The sequence below is a fragment of the Carassius gibelio genome, chromosome B23, assembly GCF_023724105.1.
Source record: "Carassius gibelio isolate Cgi1373 ecotype wild population from Czech Republic chromosome B23, carGib1.2-hapl.c, whole genome shotgun sequence".
Lineage (NCBI taxonomy): Eukaryota > Metazoa > Chordata > Actinopteri > Cypriniformes > Cyprinidae > Carassius > Carassius gibelio.
Window position 1 is genome coordinate 12831669 of NC_068418.1, and position 22401 is coordinate 12854069.

The 22401-nt window shown below is 36.8% G+C and overlaps 3 protein-coding genes across 7 annotated transcripts; 1 reads left to right on the top strand and 2 right to left on the bottom strand.

The window, feature by feature from the left end:
* The first annotated feature begins 2744 nt into the window (after positions 1-2744).
* LOC128011366 (F-box only protein 6-like) lies at positions 2745-5346 on the top strand. Of its 2 annotated transcripts, none has more exons than XM_052593691.1 (6): positions 2745-2900; positions 3221-3482; positions 4223-4337; positions 4456-4551; positions 4847-4982; positions 5080-5346. In XM_052593691.1, the coding sequence occupies exons 1-6, from the start codon at positions 2898-2900 to the stop codon at positions 5224-5226; spliced, it is 759 nt and encodes a 252-aa protein (XP_052449651.1). In that variant the 5' UTR covers positions 2745-2897; the 3' UTR covers positions 5227-5346. The 2 variants fall into 2 exon arrangements, with proteins under 2 accessions (XP_052449651.1, XP_052449649.1); XM_052593689.1 differs by having other exon boundaries at positions 2799-2937.
* A 280-nt stretch (positions 5347-5626) lies between these two features.
* cdc42l2 (cell division cycle 42 like 2) lies at positions 5627-8448 on the bottom strand. 3 transcript variants are annotated; one of them, XM_052593693.1, is made up of 6 exons: positions 8164-8448; positions 7376-7515; positions 7126-7198; positions 6934-6968; positions 6662-6859; positions 5627-6563 (listed from the first exon to the last, which is right to left on the bottom strand). In XM_052593693.1, the coding sequence occupies exons 1-6, from the start codon at positions 8261-8263 to the stop codon at positions 6474-6476; spliced, it is 636 nt and encodes a 211-aa protein (XP_052449653.1). In that variant the 5' UTR covers positions 8264-8448; the 3' UTR covers positions 5627-6473. The 3 variants fall into 3 exon arrangements, with proteins under 3 accessions (XP_052449653.1, XP_052449652.1, XP_052449654.1); XM_052593692.1 differs by having other exon boundaries at positions 6934-7034; XM_052593694.1 differs by having other exon boundaries at positions 6934-7034; positions 8139-8448.
* Positions 8449-8549: 101 nt separating this feature from the next.
* On the bottom strand, positions 8550-21475 carry dnmt3bb.3 (DNA (cytosine-5-)-methyltransferase beta, duplicate b.3). 2 transcript variants are annotated; one of them, XM_052593688.1, is made up of 24 exons: positions 21083-21408; positions 20533-20630; positions 20146-20223; positions 18534-20017; positions 16206-16356; positions 15533-15637; positions 15330-15433; positions 15193-15246; positions 14925-15068; positions 14731-14838; positions 14322-14463; positions 13891-14199; positions 13760-13804; positions 13598-13677; positions 13034-13146; positions 10748-10931; positions 10584-10668; positions 10332-10477; positions 10112-10202; positions 9690-9838; positions 9507-9592; positions 9349-9418; positions 9121-9242; positions 8550-9033 (listed from the first exon to the last, which is right to left on the bottom strand). In XM_052593688.1, exons 3-24 carry the CDS (start codon positions 20147-20149, stop codon positions 8892-8894), a joined length of 3918 nt encoding a protein of 1305 aa, XP_052449648.1. In that variant the 5' UTR covers positions 20150-20223; positions 20533-20630; positions 21083-21408; the 3' UTR covers positions 8550-8891. The 2 variants fall into 2 exon arrangements, with proteins under 2 accessions (XP_052449648.1, XP_052449647.1); XM_052593687.1 differs by having other exon boundaries at positions 8730-9033; positions 21404-21475.
* Positions 21476-22401: the final 926 nt, after the last annotated feature.

Consider the following 22401-nt stretch of genomic DNA (forward strand, 5'->3'; position numbering starts at 1 on the left):
ATGATAAAGAGGATGGGAGGAGTTAGAAGGAATTATGAATTACCTGTATTAAATAGTGGTGATAAAGTGGCAGTTACTAATTTAGAAAAAGCTGAAGTTTTAGCTCAAACATTTAGGAAAGTGCATAGTTCTGAGAACCTCACTAAGGAAGCACAAGTGAACAGAAGGAAAGTGTTAGAAAGTTTCCCAGATGTTTTAAAAAAGAAAGGAGATTCGGGAAATCCATTAGATGTACCTTTAAATATGTTTGAGTTGGAAAAAGCAGTCCTTAATGCAAAACAGACTACTCCAGGAAAAGACATGGTATGTTACAAAATGGTAGCAAATATGACAGATGGGACATTAGAAATAGTACTAAAAATTGTTAATAAAATTTGGGAAATTGGTCAGCTTCCATCAGTGTGGAAACATGCAATTATAGTACCCATTTTAAAGCCAGGGAAAAACCCGTCTGACCCGTCTAGTTATAGACCAATTGCTTTAACATCGCAGTTGTGTAAAATAATGGAAAGAATAATTACAGATATAATGACCCATTATTTAGAAAGCAATGACCTTTTTTCCCCATATCAGAGTGGGTTTCGTAAGGGGCGAAGTACAATGGATTCATTATTATGTTTAGAATCCGATATTAGGAAACTACAGACTAATAGGGAGGTGGTAATAGCAGTTTTCTTTGACGTAGAGAAAGCATATGATATGCTTTGGAAAGAAGGGTTATTAATTAAATTACAACGATTAGGAATTGGTGGTAAAATATACAATTGGATTTTGGATTTTTTGTTTAATAGGAATATTCAGGTAAGAGTAGGTGCAGAATTTTCTGAGATATATACAGTAGAGAACGGAACTCCACAAGGTAGTGTATGTAGCCCATTATTATTCAATATTATGATTAACGATATATTCTCAAATATTGACCAGAAAATTGGAAAATCCCTGTATGCTGATGATGGAGCATTATGGTTTAGAGGCCGTAATGAATCTTACGTTAAATCAAAAATGCAAGAGGCAATTAAGGAAGTGGAAAAATGGACAAATAAATGGGGATTTAGATTATCAGTGTCAAAAACACAAGTCATATGTTTTTCAAAAAAGCATAAGATCACACCAGTATCCTTAAAATTGTACAGTCAGCCTCTTGAGCAAATGAAGATTATTAGGTTTCTTGGGATGTGGTTTGATGAAAAACTGACATGGAAGATTCATTTGGAAAAAATGGTTAATAAATGTAAAAAGATTGTTAATATCCTACGCTGTTTATCAGGACAAGCATGGGGAGCAAGTAGGGCATCCTTAAAAAATATATATTGGGCACTAATGAGGTCTGTCTTTGATTATGGGTGTATAGCATATATGTCATCAGCAGAGTCTAACATCAAAGTTTTGGATGTCATGCAAGCTTAAGCTCTAAGGATATGTAGTGGATCTTTTAAAACATCCCCGGTATCTTCTATGCAAGTGGAAATGGGTGAGATGCCTTTGAGGATCAGAAGGATACAACTGATGTTAGCATACTGGATTAATGTGAAGGGACAAGTTGATAGCCACCCAGCTAAAGCTATCTTAAAAGATTGCTGGGAACATGGAAAGTCCAATTACAAAAGTTTTGGGTGGATTGGCGATGCGAAAGCTGAGAATATTGGGTTACATAAATTACAGTACTGTTCAACGGTTTCAGTCCCTCCTATTCCGCCATGGTTTTTCCCTATACCAGATGTAGATTTAGGCATTCATAAGAAAATAAAAAGTAAGTCAAAGGAAGTAGCAGTGAGGGATATTGTTAAATATTATCTGGATATGCATTTCCCTGAAGACACATTCATATTTACAGATGGTTCTAAGGATCCAAAGACAGGACACGCTGGGTCAGCAGTATATATTCCAAAGAATGGGGTAATATGTCAGGAAAGAATAACAGATAATTTATCAGTATACACAACAGAGCTGGTTGCAATTTTGTTGGCCTTGGAATGGGTAGAGGGAAATGAGTTAAATAACTCAGTGATTATATCTGATAGTTATTCAGCTTTAGAAAGCATAAAAAATGGGAAATCTATAAGAGATGATATAATTCATAAAATTTTTATGGTTTTGCATAAGTTAAATGCAAAGGATTTAAAAATCAGGTTTCTCTGGGTACCTGCACATGTTGGAGTGAAAGGGAATGAGGAGGTTGATAAACTTGCAAAACAAACACTGAAACACAATAGAATATTACAAGTTCCATATAGTAAATCTGAAGCTAAAACATTCATTAAAGCATATGCAAGATCAAAATGGCAGGAGTATTGGGTGGATGAAGATAAAGGAAGGCATTTATATAATATACAATCAGAAGTGGATAGAGGAAGGACAGAGTGTAGGAGTAGAAGAGAAGAAAGTATAATTACACGGTTAAGAATAGGACACACTGGGCTCAATTCTTCATTGAAGATAATAGGGAAACATCCAACAGGGAACTGCCAATATTGCAGTCATTTAGAAACTGTAGAACATATTTTATTTCAGTGCACAAAGTACAGCCAAGAAAGAAACCAGCTTTTTCAGTCTCTCGGAAGTGTCAATCAGAATAATTTTACAATGCAAGGTTTATTAGGGAAAGCATCCAGTAACATTCATCAATTTCTTTTTAAGTTTCTTAGAGACACCGACTTAGCCAGTAGGATTTAATTTTTTTTTTTTTTTTTTTTTTTAAGATCCAATATCTCCTGATTCACACTCCAGCCCAGTCGGTGGCGGTAATGCACCGTTAAGTTGGTTTGCCAACCGCCATAAAAAAAACTAAAGAAGAAGAAGAAGAAGAAGAAGAAGAGCAAGAGGCCCAGTACTTTCGATTTGCGATCTCGGTAACAACACGTGATTCCTAAGGAATATATTCGGATTCTGACCACATCATGGTATGTGTGGCTAATGGGATATCTAAGCCTGAAACAAGTATGTATATAGCGTATATAATGTATATTGGCTGGTTTCCCATAGGTGATCACTTATTTAGCTGGTTAGACTGGGAGGCCACCTTAAACCAGCCAATCAGTTAGTGCTGGTTTTAGCTGTATTTATTATTTTATTCAGCAGAATGTGGTAACTGGTTTCTAGGAGGTTCAAGCTGGTCATACCAGTTTAGTGGTCAAACTGTTTTTCCGAAATTATAGCCTAGCTAATAATCTGATAAATATTCCACTGCTGGATCAGAAGTGAATCGTTGTTCCTCTGTCAGTGGTCAGGTCTGCAAGCAGATGTCCCTCTAGCTGTGGTTGAGGAGATCCTGCTGAATCTGCCTGCTCATCAGGTGGTGCGAGTCTGTCGTCTGGTGTGTCAGGAGTGGAAGGAGCTGGTGGACAGTGCTGCACACTGGAGAGAGCGCTGTCGGAGAGAGGGGATCCAGCCGTGTGATGCTTCCAGAACACCAGAGGACTGGCGCTTGTTTTACTTTTTAACTAAGAGTCGACGTAACTTGCTCAAGAATCCCAGAGCAGAAGGTGATTCATATCAATATCAATAATATACTATTGTACTTTTTATAAATATTTGGATTTTTTTTATATATATATATTTACTGTTTTCATTTTATTTTAGTTGAAGAAAAAAATTCTGTTTTGTAGTAAGTTTTTGTTTTATGTCTGTACCTTTTTTTTGTACTAAACGAAAATAAGAAAGGTTGCCATTGGAAGTAGTTGAAAAAACTAAACAAAACAAAACAAAAAATAAATGTGTGTGTATATATATATATATATATATATAGACCTACACACATCCAGAGGACAGTGGATGTGCCTTGCGCTGCTTTATTTAACTGTTTTTATTTTTTTATTTATAATTTTTTTTACATGCCCTCTATGGGTCTGAGAGTACCACATTTTCAATTTTCTGTATATGCTTTACATGTGGATGAATCGACAATAAAGCAGACTTGACTTGATATATATATAAAAGCTCAGTTGATATTTAATTTCAAGCTATGTTTTTTTTTTATGGTTTAAATTTTAGTGTTAGTTAATAATAACCAAGGTTTGCATTAATAGGTTGGAAAAATAAGTGTCTTCAGAGAGCTTTATTTGCTGAATGTGTTTACAAACACACTGAATTTCTCTTGGTGTCAGGAGTTTCCAGTACAGAACGTACATACCGTACAGAAAGGCACATAATTCAAGGTCATGTCTTTATTAACATGTGAATTGTTTCAGTTAACATCTCTTCTCTTCTCTGATGTTCTTATTAGATAAACTTAAAGGATGGAATATTGTAGAGAATGGAGGTGACGGCTGGGCTGCAGAGGAAAACAGGAAACCATTTCTAGATGAGACGGTCACAAAATGTTTTGTAACATCTTTTGGGTAAAATTGATATTTTAAATCTCATAAGAACATTTTGAACTTATTTATTGGTCAACATATGAAAATAAATCAGCAAGCCAATCCACACATGAATCACTGATTAAACGTGTGTCCTCAGGTTGTGTTTGAAGCAACAGCTGATTGATTTGAAGAAAGAAGGCTACACTGCTGCTTTCATGGATCAACTGCAACCTCATATCAGAATAACAGACTGGTGAGCATTCACCCAAACCCATTTCAAGCTTCTAAATCTTGGGTCAATTTCATTCTTTTGGTGATTGAATTTAAATCATTTTCTGTGGACAACCCTTCCATTTGGGTCATCATATTCAGACTTAAATATTTGTTATTGCTATAGTTTTATCATTATCATTGCAAGATTCTGCAAAACTACTTCTTCGGAACATAAAGAATGTGCTCCATTGTGGTTAGGACCCGGCTGATTACAAGAACATCATCTTTTGTGTTACTGCCAAACCAGGTTGTAATATAAAAAGTCTTCTCTGCAGGTATGCGCCACGCTTCGATTGTGGGTGTCAGTATGAGATCAGTGTAGAGCTGCTTGATCGGAAGAAAAAACCTATCTGTACTTTTCAGCCTGATAAAGTTTTTTTTGAGCAGTGGAATGATGAGCCGTGGTTTAAAGTGAGTAGCATAATACTGACCGTCAAGTTATCCCCCTACAATCAAACTAGCAGTCTAGAATTCATTGTCTTTTTTTATTTTTTCTGCTTTATTTCAGATGAAACATGTCTTTAAGGATTATGGACCTGGGGTTCGGTTTATCCGTTTCACGCATGGAGGGGTGGATACACAGTTTTGGGCAGGCTGGTATGGGATACGAGTCACTAACAGTAGTGTGGAGATCTGTCCAGCTAAAGAGAGATAATGTATTATTGTCTGAATCTGTTCTGCTTTGAGAAATGCTGTTATATGTAACCTTCCCTCAGTATTGCACGTGATTTAAAGTTACTAAATATAAATCAAGTTATATCTATATTTCAAAAGGCCTCTTTGCCCTCCTGTCTTATTTTTTTAATGCCTTATTATCTCTTTGCACACAAAGTATTCTCATAGCTTCATAAAATTACGGTTGAACCACTGATGTCACATGAATGTCCTTACTACCTTTTTGGGCCTTGAACATGTCCGTTGCGTTGCTGTCTATGTAGGGTTAGGGAGGATTACATCAAAAATATATTTTTGTTCTGAAGATGAGTTAAAGGTCTTACAGATTTGGAATGACATGAGGGTGAGTAATTAATAACAGAATTTTCTTTTTTGGGTGAACTATCCTTTAAACTGAGTGATTCATGTTTTGTGTTAATAAGGAGGGCCATCATTAAGAACTTGGGTTTCAGACATGTTCCCCTAACATGAATTTATGTCTGTACACATTGTCATAACTTTTAAATCCTTATTTTAATATGTACATTTGGATTTATGGAACTGCTACTGTTTATAGGGATTGTTTAAAACTGAAATATTTGGGGAGTGAGTTAAAATGTATTGCCCCTTAAATTGATTTTCATTATGTGACCAAATATTTAAATCGGGCCAATCTTATATACAGCTGCACATGCTAGAGAAAAACAAGAGCAAAGTGATTTTGGTCAGTTTTTCACTCTTGGCAAAAACAAAAAACATTTTTGTCACCACATTGAAATAATATAGTTTGTGTGTAAATATTTTTTCATACTTTTATTTAAAATAAAATCTCCCCAGTGACACTTGAAATAACACAATTTACCCCAAACCTGACACAAGACATATTCATATGGCTCTGTAAAGTCTTCTAAATTAAGCTGAGGACGGACATCCACACACAAATTACAGTATTTACTTCAAAATTGTCCTTCCTTATTAGACAAATTAAATAAAAAAATTTGTCCCACTCTACCCTACCATATCTGCATATCTTTGTTGTAAAGCGTCATTAAACTCTTTAAGGCACTATAGTACAATTTGTACATATATCATCTCATCATGTGATATGAGTAACAAAGTAAATGATAGGGGGATAAAAACCTGTTGAGTAATAGCTACTGATACTTTCCTGATTAAACCTGTACAAAAATAAAACAAACCTATTTGTTTACACCCAGATTCGTCTTTGTTGATCCTTCTGTGTCCAGTTCATAAAACCACACATTTGCATGTCTTCTGGGATCCTGGGGGCTCCAGAGCTGCTAATATCGCCTCATCAAATACATTCTTGAGTCCTTTCTGTAACAAAGGTGGGGGAGAAAAGTGAATTGCTTTATTTTACAAAAACATTTAAAACTTGGCTTTATAAACCAACCACAAGTGACCAGCATACCCACCTGCGTTAGAGCAGAGCATTCAACATATTTCACTGCCTTTAAGTCTCGGGCTAGTTGTTCAGCTGTGTCTTGTTTGATTGGCTTTTGTTTGATTTTTGCAAGCCTTGCAATAGTTAAAGGATCATCTCGAAGGTCAATCTGAGTTCCAACCAGCAGAAAGGGGGTTTTCGGAGCATGATAAGTTATCTCAGGCACCCACTGCATTACACACGAACTGTTGTTAGCAACAAACACATTATTCCACAGGACTGAAAGATCAGCGAAAGACTCACCTTTTCTTTTACATTTTCAAAGGAGGACAGAGAAACTACAGAGAAACAAACTAAGAAGACGTCAGTTTGGGGATAGTATAAGGGTCGTAATTGATCCTGACCTACAAAATATTTAAATATATTTAGATTTGTCTGGACAAGACACTTGTAAGATAAGTCAACAATGCTTTAAGAATAGTGTTATTATCATACCTGCAGCATCAAATAATCTAATGGTATATGGTTCATCATCAACCATTACAGTCACAGCTTGGTTATCAAACACCTGAAAGAGAGAGAGAAAAAAACATGACAAAGCAACTGAATTGACACTACACTGATTTTTTTTTTTTTTTACGTTTTGCAAGTGAAGGGATTTCTGGGATGGGATAACAGTCTATTCAACAGGTACATGTTATGCATGCAACAGTATTGCATGCATAAAAGTAAAAAAAATCCTTACTGTTGGTTCTGATGGGAACTTGTTTGTAAATGAAACCAAAAGGGAGGTTTTACCCACTGCTCCATCTCCAACGACAACACATTTAATTGTGGACATTGCTGTCGTCACAATCTGTTTTCCTGCATCTGGCATCAAAGTATCTGTAATTATTAATAAATATGATTCAGTTTTCATTGGGGATTAGGTAGCATACTTGCAAAGAATAGCTCAGGAAATGTCGAGATCGAATCCGTTTTCAACGTGGATTTGTGTTAGCTATAAAATACTTCAAGGTGAAAATCTTGTAAATTGCTTAAGCTACACAATGCTTTCCGTGTACACAAGTTTTACTATAAATAAGGTGACAAACATGGCCTTTCCAACACACAAATTAAATAAAAACCAGGGTCACAGGCTGAAAATGCGGTTTAATTTATTATTATTTTGAGATGTTTATATCATAATTATAGTAAACGCATATTTTATAAGAGTATGATGCTTTAATTTTATTATTTATTTTACAAAGAAAAAAAAGGCATACTGTCCTCATGGTTTGTAATAATTCCATGATGTTGTTAAATGCGTAACACAGTTTTTATTCTAAAATATTGAAGTTTAATTCAAAACTTATGTAACATTTTACTTATGTCGAAAAGTCAATTTTTTTTTTATAATGACGCACGTTACGGAATGAAATATAAACAAAAGCATGATTTCTAAATGAAATGTCTTCCTTAGAACTCTTCAAGCATTACACACAAGTGTTCAGATTGTGTTGACTGACCGAATCTGGGCATTATGATAGATACCTAGTTTCTTTACAGCCTGACGAAACATGTTTAAACTGTCTACTGTTAACGAAGTAAACGGCTCATAAATACAACTACTTTTAACTCTTACTCTAAACATCGTAAACTAAGAATTAACGATTTACAACGGGTAAGGATTTGCCATGGCTGCGGCTGTCCATCCAGAACACGCGTCTACCAATCATATTTCAAAATAAAAGTCCTATTTAGTGAAGACTCTCAAATACCTTTGATACAAGATACGTTTTATTGAAAATAAAAACAAAAATACTATTATACCCCATAGTAATTTCAATAAAATTAACAGCATTGTGAGAATAACTAGGACTCCTGAGCAAAAATGCTGCAGATATTTAAACTTAAATTTAAAGAAAGAAAAAAAAACCTTGCAGGGTGAACAATATCTTTATTCTTCTAACATTTGTTAAAAATAGACACTTCACTTATTTTAAGTGCTAAAAGTACTAAACCATCAAGTACTAAACTATCAAGGGAGCTTAAACAAACAAGAATTAAATAAAAAAATAATAATTCAGTCACTGGTCAACATTAAATTAGTTCTTAAATCAAGACAAAGATAAACAGTATTTATTATCTTGGCACTTTACAGAGCACTACACACATTTACCAGGTTTCTAAATTTTAGCTTAAACAATGAAAAGTGACAAACTGTCTTTTTACTCATGAAGAACAAAGACACAATAAACTTCAGTTCATTTCAAGGGGGCCTAGTCACAAGCAAAGTAGTCCTTCAGAGGTGCTAGAAGATGTCTTATGACAGGGACGCTCCAGGACTTCCCCAATACTTTCTGCCTCTGCAAACGTCCCAAGTTTTTCACATCTGTGTAATGCTTCGGAAATCCAAATATTCTGACAAAGACAAGTGTGAGAGTCAGCATAAATCAAACATAATTGAGAATTAATTTTGACAAGAGATAGTAGAAAAGGGAGTGTTACTTCTCCAATTCAGTGATCCAAAGACAATCAGCTTCCCCATTCATAATGATGGGGTAGTGCCGGTCATCAGAGCCCGGTTTTAGTATGTTTGGCCGTGTGGTGATAGTGCGAACTTTTTCATACTGCAAAATGTTAAATTACATGGAGTCAGCACTCACAATCAAATGTAATGATGTTATTGAAATTATTACATACTGCATATCTTTGGTAAGAAGCTCAAGAGAAAACCTTTGCAGTGCGGCCAGGGTCCAGACATTCCTGAAGACACAGTTTATCTTTCTGAGATGCTACGATTGGTCTGGTCAAAACAGAATAAAACGAGATCATTAATCACATTAATTTAATTTACATGTTAGTGTGATAGTAATATGAAGTGACTAACGCACCGGTTCATGCCAGGTATGTTCCCCCAGAAGTATCTTGCTCTGTTGGCTGGACTCACTTTCACAGCATCAATGAGCACAGGGTTACACTAAAAACGAACCACACAAACACTTACTACACCATGAGTCTAAACATTCTGTTAAAATCTGACCCCAAGTTTCAAGAAAAATCTCCAGTGCACTTACTTCCAGAAAGCGGCAAATGTCAGCTTTAACCTTGTTTTCCATTAACACCACATTTTCAAACAGCCAGAAGAACGGCCGTGGGTCATCCTCCTTTGGCTTTAGAATATTCAGAAGCCGATAATATTCGAAAAACAGCCGCCCTGTGCCTTCTGCAGAGAGTAAAGAGGTTCTCAGATGCCACAAACTGTGCGATCTGTTTTAACATGAGATCAAGTGCTTAATCTGCTTAGTAATTCAACACAATCCTTATATTTGATGTGTGAATCGTGTTCACTGTGATAAAAGTTTTTTCATCATGCAGCTCCATCAAGAAAAGTTTTCCCAACCTTTTTGCCAATAAAGACAAGGCAATCAAATTATACTTTGCCAGATCAAGAAGGTGCTTGTTAATTTTTGTGCAACATGCATCAGGTGTGTCTTACCAAACAAGCCCCTTCTGTGGGGATTGGCCGTGCACAGGTCATTACAAGGACTTCCTCCAATGAGAAGATCAAACGGACCCCATTTGTCAATCTGAACAATGAAAGAGAATAAACTCAGTGAATGTTGAAGACGAGGTCATCTTCAGATGTGCAATAATAAGTTTTATTATTTAATAACAGAAAAAAAAAAGATGATGAAAAAGTGATTTTGTAACCGTACATGCTTTTTCGTAATGTTCTTAACATCTTTCACATAAGTGATTTTTCCTTCATGGTTGACCATGGAAATGGTAAGGGACTCTTCATCAACTTCTGAGGCCACATATTTTTCCACTTTGAACCCAAGATCCCTCAGAACAAGGTATCCTGAAACATAAAAATGTATGTAAATATGCCACATAACCAGTAGAAGAACAGACTATAAGAAGCGTGTATTACAGTACAAGTGGTTGAGTAATTTGACAAGTTTTACCTGTGGCTATCCCGTCAAATAAGGAAAGGACTCTGATTGGACGTCGCTGGTTAGCAGGGATTGATGGGTAAACACGGTGGGGCTCCTGAGGACAAATGTCATTGTTGGAACCAATACAAATACAAATCAGGAATATTATCCAATATTTGTAGAATATGACTAACAAACTCCATGGCGCTGTTGTTAGCAAAGAATTCCTGCACTCGGATGCTCCAGTCATGCCTGGGCTTCAAAGCTCCAGAGCTGCTCTCAGGTGCACACAGGTAACAGGTCCATGGGTCCACATTCTTCAGCTGGTTAAATGTCCCTTCACCCACGAGGATATCCAGACAGTCCACACAGTAGCAGCTAGAGAATGAGACCATTGGGGACAAAAGTTTAATATTTTTCTCTTGCAAATTTTATTTGTGTCCAATTTACAATTATCCTGCAACACAGCACCCTTTAACATGCATAAACATGATTCAATTTACTTATCTGATTTGGAGGTAGAGAAATAGTGCAGAGTCTCAAATGTATAATGATTGTTTGTTTTAAAGGTCCCGTTTTTTGTGCTTTTTTGAAGCTTTGATTGTGTTTACAGTGTGCAATATAACGTGTTCATGTTTCACCTGTAAAATGTTTTTTTTTTTTTTTCACAATTCATTTATCTGTATACCGCTGTTTTCACCGTCATAAAAACAGGCTGATGACTTCCTTGTTCTATAAAGTCCCTCCTTCAGAAATACATAACGAGTTCTGATTGGGCCAGCGGTTCCTGTGTTGTGATTCGACACCAGCTGAGCGTGCGCTTCCCTCCTGGAAACGCGATTGGGCTAGTTTTGGACAAGTTTTGAGAAGCAAGTGGGCAGGATTTGTTTTGAAAACCTGGCAATCCTGATCTGGACGTGCTGAAGATGTACTTATAATCACAGGATCGTTTTTACTGACGAGATGCGCATGAAAAATGCATTCGATCTTTTTGCACAGCCCTATCATCTAGTTAACAAAGCTAAACAGCATTGCCCTTTGTGTAATAAGTTACAGAAACTGCTAAACGCACCAACTTAAGATACACTTACCGGTTATGGTCCATAAACAACACCTTCTCCAGACAAAGAGGGAACTGCACCATCTTTCAAGAATAATCTTTGTGCGAATCCGGCATTGAACTGATTGAGATGTGCTACACAGTTTTACATGTGGATTATAATTTTCGGGAACAGAGTTAAACATAAATTGTAACCATTGTTCTCTAAGTACAGCGTCCCTGGGAAGCCCAAACAAAGATGATTGGACTCAATGTTAACAGCGTTTCGATGACATGGCGACAAACACAAATGCATATCTTCCTCTTCTCCGTCGGAGCGCAACAAGACCACGCCCCCTTTTTGTGTATTCATGTGGGCGGAGTAGGGTTGGGATAAATGAATATTTTTTAAACGATTAATCTAGCGATTATTTTTTCGATGCATTTATTAATCTAACGATTAATTTTTTTCAGACCGATTCGATTTCGATTATCTCCCCATTAATTGACTACTAACAATTTATACATGTTGATTTACATATCTGAATGAAAAAAACATGAATTCCTTAACATTGCAATATATCTTTATTGCCCTTAAAATTACAAAATAAAAGACTGACTAAGAATGCATTACTTTGCACTTGTATAGAGATTGCATTCAATAAATCCTTGAAGCTTTGAAAACACATAGCTTACTGAAACAAGCTTAATGAACACATAGGGCCTAGCTTACTGAAAAAAAGTTCTTCTTTCAGATGAAAATAACAACAACTTGATGTCTACCATTCAATAAAAAAGGTCACCCAAAATACTTGTTTAGAGCAATTGAAAGAATACTTTTTACCAATGTAAACTTGAGAGCTTTAAGCTGATACAGAGAGTGCTTTTCCAAAAAAAATATTTACAGTGGGAGCCAGCAGCCTGTCATGGAGAAAAAAAAACATCTCCGAATGCTCCACGTGAAACTTTGGCGTTCCGCCCTTTTTCTATCGTGTCTAATGATTTTGGTTAATATGCACGAGGGAGGGAGAGAGAGAGAGAGAGAGAGACAGCGCTCGTGCAGTTTGAAGACTGTGAGTGCGCGAGCGCACGTGAAACGTTTGTGTTTCGCCCTTTGATTTTTTGCGTCAACGTCATCGATGACCTTGACGCGTTGTCCCAGCCCTAGGGCAGAGGTTAGTCAAAAAACTGTTTTAGTGATGTCATTACCGCAGGAACTAGAGGGATGTAGTCCAAACGGGTCATTCGTTGTAGGCGAATTCCGTTAAATAAAATATCTCGCTTGGCATTGAACTTTGAGCTATTATTTATACTCCAACAACAACATTACACACTAACTAAAGTTTAAAACTTGGGATCACGAAGAACGGGACCTTTAATAAACCCAAAACAGTTCCTTTTTAATTTTGTAGGCTTATGTGATCAACACAAACAAACTCACCGACAACAGCTGTGATGGCCGCACAGAATGACCTCCACGCCTGAACAGCAAACGGTGCAGTACGACTGATAACCATCTTCATCATATCTGTACAGTGTCTCTGCGAAATTAAACTGACAAACAAAGCTTTGTCATAGATCTAAGAAAAATTAATGGGAGAAACTGTAGAGCTCAGTAGTAGTTAAAGTCCCATTTCACTTGTTTATTGCCCATTTAATGCAGTTCACATCAGAATCATACACCCATTCACCTGTTTGTTAACTCGTAATTCATGCACATATGCATTAGTTGGACTAGCTTTTTGAGCTAAAGTAGTGACCTTTATGATTCAGATAGAAGATGTACTCACACCAAAAGCTTGCTGAGGAAACTGACTTGCCTTAAAAGGGACTTGAACTTTATGCAGAGTATAGTTTTATACAGATGATTTTATACAACTGTTAATAGCTGAAAGAGCCAAACCCTATAAACAAAGGCAGGTGTCTGTTTGCAAGTAAGAATCTTGGCAATCCTACATTCACTGACTGATTCATTGGAAACCACAACAGTGCAATTTCACTCTACCTTGCATTTTAAGCACAGGCTGCCTTCGAAGAGTGGGTGGATGATGTCAACAAATGTACTCCCACATGATAAGCAGAACTCTGAAGGTGAGGAGAAATTAAATTATGATGAACTTCACTTATTATTAATAGATACCGCACTGTTTATGAAAGGGCTTCTTACCTTTAATGTCTATCTTGTTTTCCAGAAATGTATGCACCATTTGATCTGTGAAAAAAATCAAATAAACACCAGATTAACTGTTGTTTTTTAAGTTTACATAATGCTTTAATAAATATCAATGGTGCACATACATCTTTTTTGGCTGTTCTGTCTGGACTCAACCTGCATACTTTCGCAGTGATTTAGAAGCATATCCCTGTAAGTACGTTTCTGTTCTCGACAAGTCCTTACTGTCTGGGAGGATCTCTGCTTCCACTTTGGATGCATGAATTTTCTGTAAACATTTTTTTTCCCAAGGTTTATTGAACCTTTGTGCAGGTCCAGAGATTCAGGGAGCTTATTCAGAGATACGGTTAAGTTAAATAATTTTTCCCTATGGTCTTTGTAGTTTGGAGAGGACCCAACATTCCCGTTCACTGACCGTGGCTTAAAAGCCTGTTCTAAGAAAGGAAAAAAGATGAACACCGTTAATACAACAAGTTTGAAGTTTAAACCTACAGTTCTTGCACTGAAAAAAGCACTGTGGTCAAAGAGTTTCTTTCAGTGCTAATCTGTTGCATACCATTGTATTCTGATTGAGGTCGAAGTCCATCTGGACCTGATGGCTTAAAACCTCCAAAAGCCCAGTCCATCATGACTCTAAACAACTCATCCTTAGAGTCTGCCTCAGGAGTAAAAAACATTCTACTGCGTCTGGAAGCCACCTAGACCATAACATTATAAAACATTTTTTACATGTCTACAAGTGTTAGTTTTTGGAAAATTATTAGGTCTCCGCGGTATTAGGAACAGTAATCAAGATTTTTGAAAGAGTAAACAAAAATGTTATATTTGTGAAATTACAGCAAAATGCTGGGACTGTTTCCAAAGTTTTGTTTTTCCAGACTCTAACAGTCACACTAAATTGCAACAATGTAAATGTTTCTTAGAGCAATAAAAACATAGTACTAGTGAAATACAATTTGCATTACCTGCAGAGAACTGAAGATTGCATCTTTATATGTCGCTACAGTAGCGAAGGAATTAGAACAGAAGCACTTAGCAAAGGAAAAAAAGGGCAGGAGGTCATCTACTTGAATCTAAAACAGAAAAATATGCATTGCATTATTTTATTATTGAGTAAATCTAAGCAAAACCCAAAAAGACTGCATAGTCATATGTGTACCTCTGACAGCATCCTGTTCCCAAAGAAAACCACTTTACGCATGGAGCCACAAGGCGTCTTGCTGTCCCAGCTCTGAACCAGTCCCGGCCAAAGACCAAAACCATCAATGGGCCCCCAAACCATTTCACCCACTGTGTAACCCCCCTAAAAACACAGTTATTGTTAGACACAGTCTGTTTTTTTTTTTACTGTGATATTTAAGGTGCAGAATATTTTACAACAATACACAAATATAATAAATACGTAATTTTATAGATGCTGAAGTTACCTGGTATGGAATGTTTATTTTCTCATTGTTATGCGAGATGATTCCTTTTCTTTTCTGGTAGAGAAAAACTTGTGTTCATTCATGATATCCAGAAATAATACAACACCCTTCTCTGCAAATACCAGTTACATATATACCTCAGTCCATATGACATCATCATCACTACTGCTGCAATCATCATCATCATCACTGCTGCTGTACTTGTCATCATCATCATCAATGGACACATTTGAATGATGTCCTGACAACAAAGACAGAGATTGATTTGGGTCATGTCCCAGAGTTTGTTTCAGAAAATATAAAAGCCCACTAGCTGGTAGATCTGAGCAAGGCATAAAACCTGTTGTGTCATTTTGACTTTCTGGGCCTGAATCAGAAGAGACTGGCACAGTATCCTCCACTTCCATTGCCACAATGTTTTCCACGTCCCATAAGTCATTGCCGTCTGAGAATCAAGCATATTTGATAGAGATCAGTTTAGACAGCATTTTAACAACCTTGTTGTCAAGTTCCAAATGATCTAACATGTCTTTCAGCTTTAAAGGGGTCATATGATTTTATTTAAATTTCTCCTTTCTCTTTGGAGTGTTACAAGCTCTTGGTGCATAATAGAGATCTGTGATTAAGTATCAAATCTAAAGAGATATTCATTATCAAAGTTAAGACTCTGCCACGCTTCCCTAAAATGGCTCATTCTAACATGCCCCCACATGTCTATGTCACTATGTAGAAATATTTGTATAACGCCACCCAAATGTTCACGTAAAGAAAGGGGCGTTACATTTCCGACAAGTCAGAAGGAGGGATTTTGTAGAAAACGACTCGTTTGAGAGAGGCGGGGGATAGAGGACCAACAATAATGTACAGCATTTTAAAAAATAATGTGTTTTTTGAACATTAAAGCATGTCAACATATTCTAATACACCAAATACACAAAATAATGATCTTTAAAAAAAAAAATCATCATATGACCCCCATTTAAAGGTCGCTACAAAAACCTGTGCATCATTACCACACGTGATGCTCCCTTGAGTCTCTGGGCTGAGATGTGATGGAGCACTTTTATATGAGCTGCTGTCTGTGACATCATCTTTAGCCATGTCTTTGTCCTCCAAGTCCTCCGTTTCCCTCTCATTGAGATCTGAGACAGTTTGTGGGAACACCTGAGATGCAGACAGCCACACACAAATAGAAAAACCAAACCTTTAGATGTTTATGTAAAGCTTGTTCATTACTATTGTAGCAGAAATGAGTCGAACCAGACAAATTAAAGAGTCTATCAGAGCTGTGTGCATTGAAACGAGAGCCGAACTCCTCAGAAAGTCATAAATCAGTTCTAGTGCCACAAGAACCAAGCAAGATAACCAACCAACCAACTTGTTCACACAACAGCTTTCAACATTAACACCAATAGAACAATTATTGACAATTTTAATTCGAAGAAGAGATTGTCACATTTATTGTTCGTGATTGAAATGCAACGCTGGACATCACATGTAAACCCAGGAGATCAAGTTAAATACTTGCATTGACTTCCCCCACCTAGCAGAACCAGACTGAAATTCCTACGGGGGAAGGGCTTTAAACCTTTGTCTTCACAGAAAAGTCCCTTTGCCAGAGAATGGCAAAGAAACTGCTTTTTGTACATTATATATGGACCAGAATGAACTCAAAAAGACTTATAAATGAATCATTCCATTGCTTAACTCCATATTAATTTATGTGTAACCCACACATTTGACTATCATGTATAATCACTTATTGTGTATGTCTTTTGATAACTATAGGATACATAGTCATGTCTAGTATTGATATAATCGAATTTTCTTGCTTGATATTGTCCTGACAATCATTTATTTGTAAAATATATCATAATTGTGTTATAGGAATCATGTCCAAAATTAGACCCTGTGAGGCAAGAACCACATGCTTGGTAAGATAAACAAATGATTTATGATACCCCCGAGCCAAGACCATATCTGATTGGTCAAGGCAACATTTGAGGGGTGGCCAACAAGGAAGTTTAAATACTTTGGACACCATGCAATTTTGCTTTTAGTCTGCTTTTAGTTCCAGCCTTGCTCGTGCTATCAGTCATGCTATTAGTCATGCCTGCTCTTAGCTTTTAGCTTGTAGCTTTGCTACCTAGCTTTAGCTTGTAGCATCTAGCCATGCGGTTAGTCATCATTATTCTTTGAGCGCGGTTCCAGCGTGCCTGCCTGCTGCTACTATGCCATGATGAGAAGGAACACAACCTAGTCTCTCAAACTTTATTTCTTTTCCGTTTGAGAGTTTCGTGTTCTGAGTTAAGTTTTGTAACGTCGACCTCGTCTGCGCGTTTGAACTCCAACCAGCCACACAACTCCAGCTTCAGCCAACGCCCAAGCACGGGCTCCCCAAGACGTCACTTCAGCCACTACCGAACTTCCAGCCAATCAGCGACACAGGGATACCCCTTTCAACGGGAGTCCCTTTCACAGCAAACGAAGGCAATGTATTCCCAGATATTTGTTGTGCTGGTGTATCTAATATAATTTTAACCCCATTGAGGAACTCAATGCGAGCGCTAATTACGTGATTGATGGTTGTTCATGTTTATGCAATTTAACGTATTGCTGTGAACTTGGGATTCCATATTTCCATTCTCTTAAACTCATCTTTTCCTAACTTTCGATCTTCCTGCAACTTGTGTGAATGTGTGAGTGCGTGCGTTTATGTGTTAGATTAGTTTATATGTCTTAGATTTATCTAATAAAGCCTTATTCATATTGAAAAGAGAAGTATCTTGGGTTTTGTGCTTACAAGTTAACGTCTTAAACTGCCGATCTTGTTACTGTGCTAATTGATAGTGTTTCACTATAGTTTGGATATTAGTATCCAGCGCAGATTTGATGTTAAACGGTTAGTTCACTGAATCGCAGGGCGTCTCCGTGACCAGCCGTGAAACAGTGATTCTGTTCAAATTCCCTTTAAAATCTTAAATGATTCCCTTTGAGCTAAATTGACCCGTTTCCGTTACACTATGTAGGTAAAGTGGTCTGGTGGCTTGTTAGCATGTTGCTATACATTTGCTAGATCACTGCTAGTTAGACCCTTATAAACATACTTGAATTAAATGTTCTGAATAAGTTAATTTTACAAGTATTTAAAGGAAGTCAAGCATAGTTCATCAAACTAATATGTTTTCTAGGACACTTTACCTATCATCACAGTTTCCTTAAATCTAAAACTAAATATGTCTTCATAAACATTAAAAGTGGTTGGAGAAATCAAATTTTGTCACAGAGATATATGATAAATTATATTTCGGTTTCTCAAGCTCTTCTTACTTTAGACTCACCTGTTCAAAAATGATCTCTGTTTTCAATGTTCTGGGCAATGCCAACAAGCTAACGATTAATTTCCCAAAACTAGAAGTCCTTCCCATAATCCTCAGCTCAGTCTTCCAGTACTCCTCCATTGACTGGTCGGCTGGTTGTGTGTCACCTCCATCAAGGAACTGATACTCCAAAAACTCATCTGTGAGTATGCTGACATTCTCCGGGCTTGAGCAAACCCCAAAACAGACACCTAAATCTTGGACTGTTTTGCCTGTCACTTCAAGCTTTTTCCCTGGACACAACACTAATGACAAGTCTCTCATAGTGGCATCTGGGAAGGGTAAACTTTCAACAATATTAACAGTCACAGTCGTGTAGAAGGAGATGATGGAACTGTGGAATGTGTCCAAGTAGTCTGTTAACTCTTCTGAGCATTGCAGGAGAAAGTCAGCAGCCTGTTTGCCAACTTCAACCTCTCCTCTAGGTAAATGTCCAACTTTTTCCTGTATAAGTGAGGTCTTCCCTCTCCTATGGAAAAGTTCAGCTGTTTTTTGTCTGAGGAAACTATCTGTGTAGAATGTCACTAATTGAGAAGCATCTTGGAGGAGCTGTGTCACGCTGACACCTCGGTCAATATTCTCCTGAAAATCACAAAGCGGTTGCAAAGCGTGGCTAAGAAACAGGACGTTGAGTCTTATTTTGGGATCACTAAGATGACGACGGATCAATTTTTCATCTGCATCCAGAGATCCAAAGTATTTCTCAAGGTCTGACCAAGCTAAAGTCATTTTCTGGATGATTCTCCAGAAGAGAAAGCATTGGGACGTCAGGATATTAGCGAAGTCTGAACAATCAACATCTTCAAGCAAAGTTTGTAGAGAATCTGGAAAAGATGGAAAGTGCTTGTAGATCTCTGTGATGAGATTCACAATCTGGCCAGAAATCTCCATTTTCTCAACACCGCTGTGACACACTCGTCCTGCCATGTCTGTAAGTCCACATAAAGAAACGATCTCAGGTTTCAGCAACTTCAGACCTGAGAGAAGATCTTCATGATCTGGGAAATTTGAATAAAATATTGCCATGTTCATTAGAGGTATTCTAAACTTCTTCAGCACCTCCACAACGCAGGTACAGATGACATCAGCAGTCTCTTCCTCTGGATGAAGAACATCAAGCAGTCTGATCTTGGTTTCTCCAGCAACTTTGTCAAAAAAGCCCAACAAGACCACACTGGCCTCCTTGTCCTGAATCTCCACTCCATGGTATAAATAAAGGCAGTATGGAGTCTGACTGCAGAAAGCTGTAATGTCTTCCCAGTATTTCTGACTATCCTTACCACTGGCAAAGTGTGCTCCAGCATCAGGTGAGCCATACTGTCTGATGAAAGACATTGTGGCTGGATTGCAGGAGAAAGAATTATCAGATTTCTTTTTAACATTTTTCATGTCCTGGTTTGAATGCTTTGGCTGTTTGAGCCTTGATGAACGTCTCCTCTTCTTAGCTATAATTAAAAGAATGACAAATGTCATAACAAATACATTTCATAAAAATGGCATTAAGTTTACAAGACCAATGACCAATTTTTCAATATGATTAATCAACAAATATAGACTCCAAGTTAACACCTACGCATTTCAAGCTCTGCGATCGTAAAACAATCTAATGTTTTAGGATGTTACCATTCACCAACAATATCTGTTCCAGTTCCTATAAAAAGAGGTACAAATACAGGAGTTAAAAAAAAATATACTGATCACTCCATATCATGATAAAAACACTACATTATAAACCATTATATAAACATATTTAAAGGGGAACCACATCAGATTGAACCTTGGGAAAAAAAACATCATGTAGACTTTCATATTTAAGATGAAACGTGTCTCTTTTTTTATTGTTTGGGGAAGGTCTTTTATCTTTCATAACCAACTTCACACAAATAATTTGACATCAGTGACAACATGACTGGTATAAACAATTCAAAATGTGTTTCGATTGGCTGGGAAAAATAAATACCTGAGCAGGTGAGCTCCACTTGACTGTATGTCACTGAGGCAATCCAACAGCTCTCTGAGATTCTCCAGTATCCACTTTCACCGACACTTTTACAAAATCTGCAAAGAAATTGTATGAAATCTCAGTCTGCAAAATATGATCTGGATTCTAAAACGAGGACGTGTGAAATCTCCCTGAAATCACAAATACATATTTAGCCCAGTACGTTTAAGTAGTTATTTAATAACGACATCGATAAGCCGGTTAAGAGTGATAAACTGAAAAAAAAAAGTAAATTAAGTATTCTGTGGATGACATGAGAAAGCGCGTGCTGATATCAGACGCGCAGCATGCATATTGATTGCTGTATTTCTCACTAAACTGAACCCTACGTCGCTATATTCAGCTATCGTTAGGCTATAACGTTGAACATCTGGTCAGTTCACGCTTCTGCACTTTGACCTTACATTAATTAACGCTGTATACACTTGTGTAATTCAATGTGTAATGTGAGGGCATTATGAAAATGTAAAACCGTTCACATCAAATGCTGAAAGGAAAATTAACAAACCGAAAAGATGTCCTCTTTTTGAACGAGGGCCTCTCAAATGAAGACGTTTTACAACTGGTATGTGTACAACCCAGTCGTGACACTTGGAAGATAATAATATTTTAAGAAAGCGTTACCGCGCACATCAGCTCCTCATCTATTTACCGCGAAAACTTGAAACAGAGGAAACGGATGCGATTGTAAATGAAGCGAAAGCGGCCTTCTACTGTCTATGCTTCTAACAGCGGCCACACACAGGACACTCATGGTAACACTTAACACATACTGCTATTCCTTACTTCTTTTCTTAAAATTATGAAATGAGACTAAAGGTCTACTTACACACTGGAAGACTTTGCCGTGACTGTCCATCCAAAATACGCTTGTGTCTTTGCGTTTCAAAATAAAAGTATTTTGATTCTCGTTTAAATTTGATACCAGTTAGTAACTTGCTTAAGGCTTTTACCTACTAAAATATCAGACAACTCTGAATATCTAAAGTAATAACAACTTATTATATTAAATGTAACTTAGAAAAAAAACTTTAGTTATTGCATTTTACAATAATTATCAGGGTTAATGGCACTGAGTGACAAAAACTAAGACATATGGAAATCAATGACATTTCAGTTAAGAATATATTTCAGAATGCACAGAAACAGTTAAGGATTTCCTTCTAAAATATCTGAGAAATATAGATTTGATAAGAATTATTTAGTTTATTATAGTAATATAGTAATATCGCATTTTCCCAGTAGGGGGCGGAAATGCACCTTAAGCTGGTTTGCCAACCGCCATTAAACACAATAGAAGAAATACTTATCCGGTTCTAAAGTTCTAAGTAATGCGCACGCGGGTGTCAGTATTCCAGATTTCAAAATACAATACAGTAAAAGAAAAATAATGTAAACGTAAAAAAATGTAACTATATATACACAGCTGAATTAGTTGCAATAAATCTGTGTTTACAATGGTTGGACTGTGGAGGAAGTCAATCCTGACAGAGTGGTGTTCTATTCAGACTCAGCAGCAGCACTGAAGAGCATTATTACTAGTAAATCAATCAGAGATGACATTTTAATAGAAATATATACAGCAGTGTTAAATTTGGAAAGACTGCGAGTAGATATTCAATTTTGTTGGACACCAGCACACATAGGTATTGTAGGTGAAGCTGATAAATTAGCAAAAATAAAAAAAAACTTGGAAAAATTTAAGAAAATTTTCTAATCATACATACATACAAGACTACGCACGGTTAGAACATACAATACTTAAAAATACATTATTTCTTATGAATAAAATAAACAGATAAATGAGAGATTTGTAATTGCAAAGAA